Source organism: Fibroporia radiculosa, assembly GCF_000313525.1.
Source record: "Fibroporia radiculosa TFFH 294 genomic supercontigs, scaffold15612, whole genome shotgun sequence".
Lineage (NCBI taxonomy): Eukaryota > Fungi > Basidiomycota > Agaricomycetes > Polyporales > Fibroporiaceae > Fibroporia > Fibroporia radiculosa.
Genome location: NW_012133490.1, coordinates 537 through 3,473, shown reverse-complemented (window position 1 = coordinate 3,473; position 2,937 = coordinate 537). Strand labels below are relative to the sequence as shown.

Genomic DNA, 2,937 nt, shown 5'->3' with positions numbered 1-2,937 from the left:
ACCATGCCCCCCCCCCCCCGTCATTTGCTTTTTCGGCTGGTGTGCACTTGCCCCGCGGATGACGTTGACTCGGCGGTTCTCCCCAGATTGTGCGTGGACGGATCGATCGATGTTTATCCGGGTTGGTACCAATTGAGGACCAGGACACGTCCCATGCACGTCCTCGCTCGCCAGTGACGCCGTCTGCCGGTCCGCCGCCGTTGATCTCGCATATGAGGCATAGGTACGAGACGCTCGGAGGCGACGCGACGGAGAGCCATCGAGCGGAGAGGTGGCGGGGAGACGCATTCTGCAAGAATACTACTAGGTGGCCAGAGTGTCGCGAGTGAAGCGATGTGTGCAGTACCAGCTGCAGGCAAGTCAGAGTAGGAGCACCGCTGGTCCAGACGCATAGAGCTGGCAGCATGCAAGACAGAGGTGGGTATGAGGCCTTGAGGAGTCAAGGATCCACACAAACGTCTCGAGTTCAGAGAGGACTGCAATTGCGCTGGCAATGGATCAGCGACATTGATGATCTACGAGAGAGCTGGCGGACAAGAAAGTATGGAGCTGGCCGAACAGGATGCCGAACGGCCCTAGGCAGATGTCCTCGTGGCTGGGTCCTCTGCGAGCGAAGAGCCATGCGCTTGCACCATTCAGAGTGGAGGAGGAGATGGAAGGAGAAGGGAAAATGAAGGGTAGGAACCTCAGACGACGAAGAAAGAAGCTCAGAGAGGGGTTAAGACGAGATGAACGTTGCACTGCAGTTCAATAACATGGACGAGAGATAGAAAGCTACCGTAAGGCATAGTGTGTAATAACACAGCGGAGAGGGCTGTACGAGGTTGGTCCGGTGCGGCTACAGGTATATATACATGAAACTGTTCGGTGGGTTCGACATTTTGACATTTCGAGGCCTGTGGATGCGATACATGCGATTAGATACTACATGGCAGGAAGCTTGAGCCGGCATAGCGGGGAAGATACGCGAAAAAGCGATAGCGCGAGGAACGTGCCGAATAATGAGCCAGGAGGTATGGGACATGTGGCGGAAGATCTGACAGGTACGCTGGCAGAGGTTACAGGGTCAGTCCCAACCTCGAGGCTCGGGTTCCCAGACATCGAGGGTCACAGGAGACCTAGGATAAGTGCAAGAGTCATTGGATGAGAAATCGAAATGTAGGTGTAATTGACGACGAGCATGGCGACTTACAAAAGGCGACCACTGGCATGAAGTGCTGGGAACCTTGATGAGAGTAGTGTGCGCCAGGAGCCTTCGGATACAGCGTCCTTCACGTCATGGCCATATTGGACATCAACGTGAAGGAGAAAAGTGACTTTGCGGAGGGCGGGGAACTGCTTGCCGGAAAGGATGCGGTCCAGAAGTGCGAAGTAACCATTATCGAGTAAATCGTGTGAATTTTGGACGTCGACGAATGTGTAATCAATGGGTAGCAACGATCTCATGGTGATCTCGACTAGCTTCGGTAAAGACGTGAGGAACAAGAGGCTTGCTACACTCGTAAAGTCGTCCAGGTCACAATAGAACGACAGGACACGCAAGTTGGCAGCAGGCGTGAGATCTATCCAGACATCTGAGGAAACATCGTCAGTCGACACTGACCAAGATCGCCCAGCCACCTCCCCCACGTACCATAACTAAAATACGAAACACTCAGAGACAAGAGCGACTCGGCGGAAACAGCAAACAGCTCCGACAGCTTCGTCGGCTCGGGCCCCTTGTAGGTGAAATGGCAAAGATGTGCGCCGATCAGCACGAGAAAGTCCATCACATCATCACTGTGATCCAGATCGGCGGTGTCGAGTCGGAGAGAGCCTGGCACGCGCACCGCACCCGCAACATGGCAGCCTTTCTTGAACTTCACAGAACTACACTTGAGGGAAGAGAGGTGGGGCAGCACACGCACAAGCCGCCCAAACACAACCGCAGATGGGAAGATCACATCAAAGAGTTCGAGCTTGGTCACCGACCCAAATGCGAGAGTGACGTGGAGGAAAACCTGCGTGGGCAGCTGCCCAGTCTCCCATGTGCACCTTTCGAGTGTGAGCTGCTCGACTTGAGGCAGCTTTTGCATCATCCGCACAGCAAATGACCCAAAGGGGCCAATTGGCTTCCCACCAAAATCGAACAAGACCGCTTTGATGGCGTGGCATCGCTCGGGGTGCTCGCTCAGCGCACTGATCAGGCGATACACTTGCTTCTTGTCCACGAGCCGCTTTCTGATTCTCTTGTCATAATGAAGGCGACATCGGACATACCACCCATGACACACTCGGCCAAGCCATCGCATGGAGCGGTCGTGGTGGTCGTCCTCTTCGTCGTCTGCGCTGAGATCAATTATGTGCTCCCATAATTCTGTTGGAAGCCGGCTCGAAACCACAGGGCACATATCAAGTAGTTGGTTAGATGTCCGCTCCGTGATGGATGCATCCCAGCATGATAATTGCATGTTCCGTTCTGTATTGCATTCAACCAACATGCATACAGCTGAGTGGGGCTACTCACCAGCTGGACCTGTAAATGTTGAAATATAACAGTGGCAATATAAACCTTACCTGTGTTTTGACTAGAATACAAGGCAAGTAAGAGGCTAAGAGTTGTCTTATAAATCTGTGAAGACTCTAAGACAAGGATGAGAGAGAGAAAAGCACTGTCATTAAGTGTTCTACCTAGGGGTTTATATACACAGGGAGGACACTACATGTACAAACAATTAGATAATAATCTAAAGTGGTGCCATACGCTAATTATGAGTCAGCTGCCTAATTGGTTAGGAAGCTGTCATCGAACATCAAGGAATGTGTCATATCTGCTAACATTGTAGAACAATAGACGCAGCTAGATCCAGCCAGACTCTTCTGGACTCTGTCCGGAATCTACTAGACTCTGTCTAGACTCTATAACTATATCTGGTTGATCAGATAAACTGTTGAACA

The 2,937-nt window shown here is 52.0% G+C and overlaps 1 protein-coding gene across 1 annotated transcript; it reads right to left on the bottom strand.

The window, feature by feature from the left end:
• Positions 1-1,066: 1,066 nt before the first annotated feature.
• On the bottom strand, positions 1,067-2,450 carry FIBRA_07718 (uncharacterized protein; the record flags this gene model as incomplete). Its single annotated transcript, XM_012329388.1, has 3 exons — positions 1,067-1,118; positions 1,193-1,574; positions 1,634-2,450. The coding sequence occupies 3 exons, from the start codon at positions 2,448-2,450 to the stop codon at positions 1,067-1,069; spliced, it is 1,251 nt and encodes a 416-aa protein (XP_012184778.1).
• Positions 2,451-2,937: the final 487 nt, after the last annotated feature.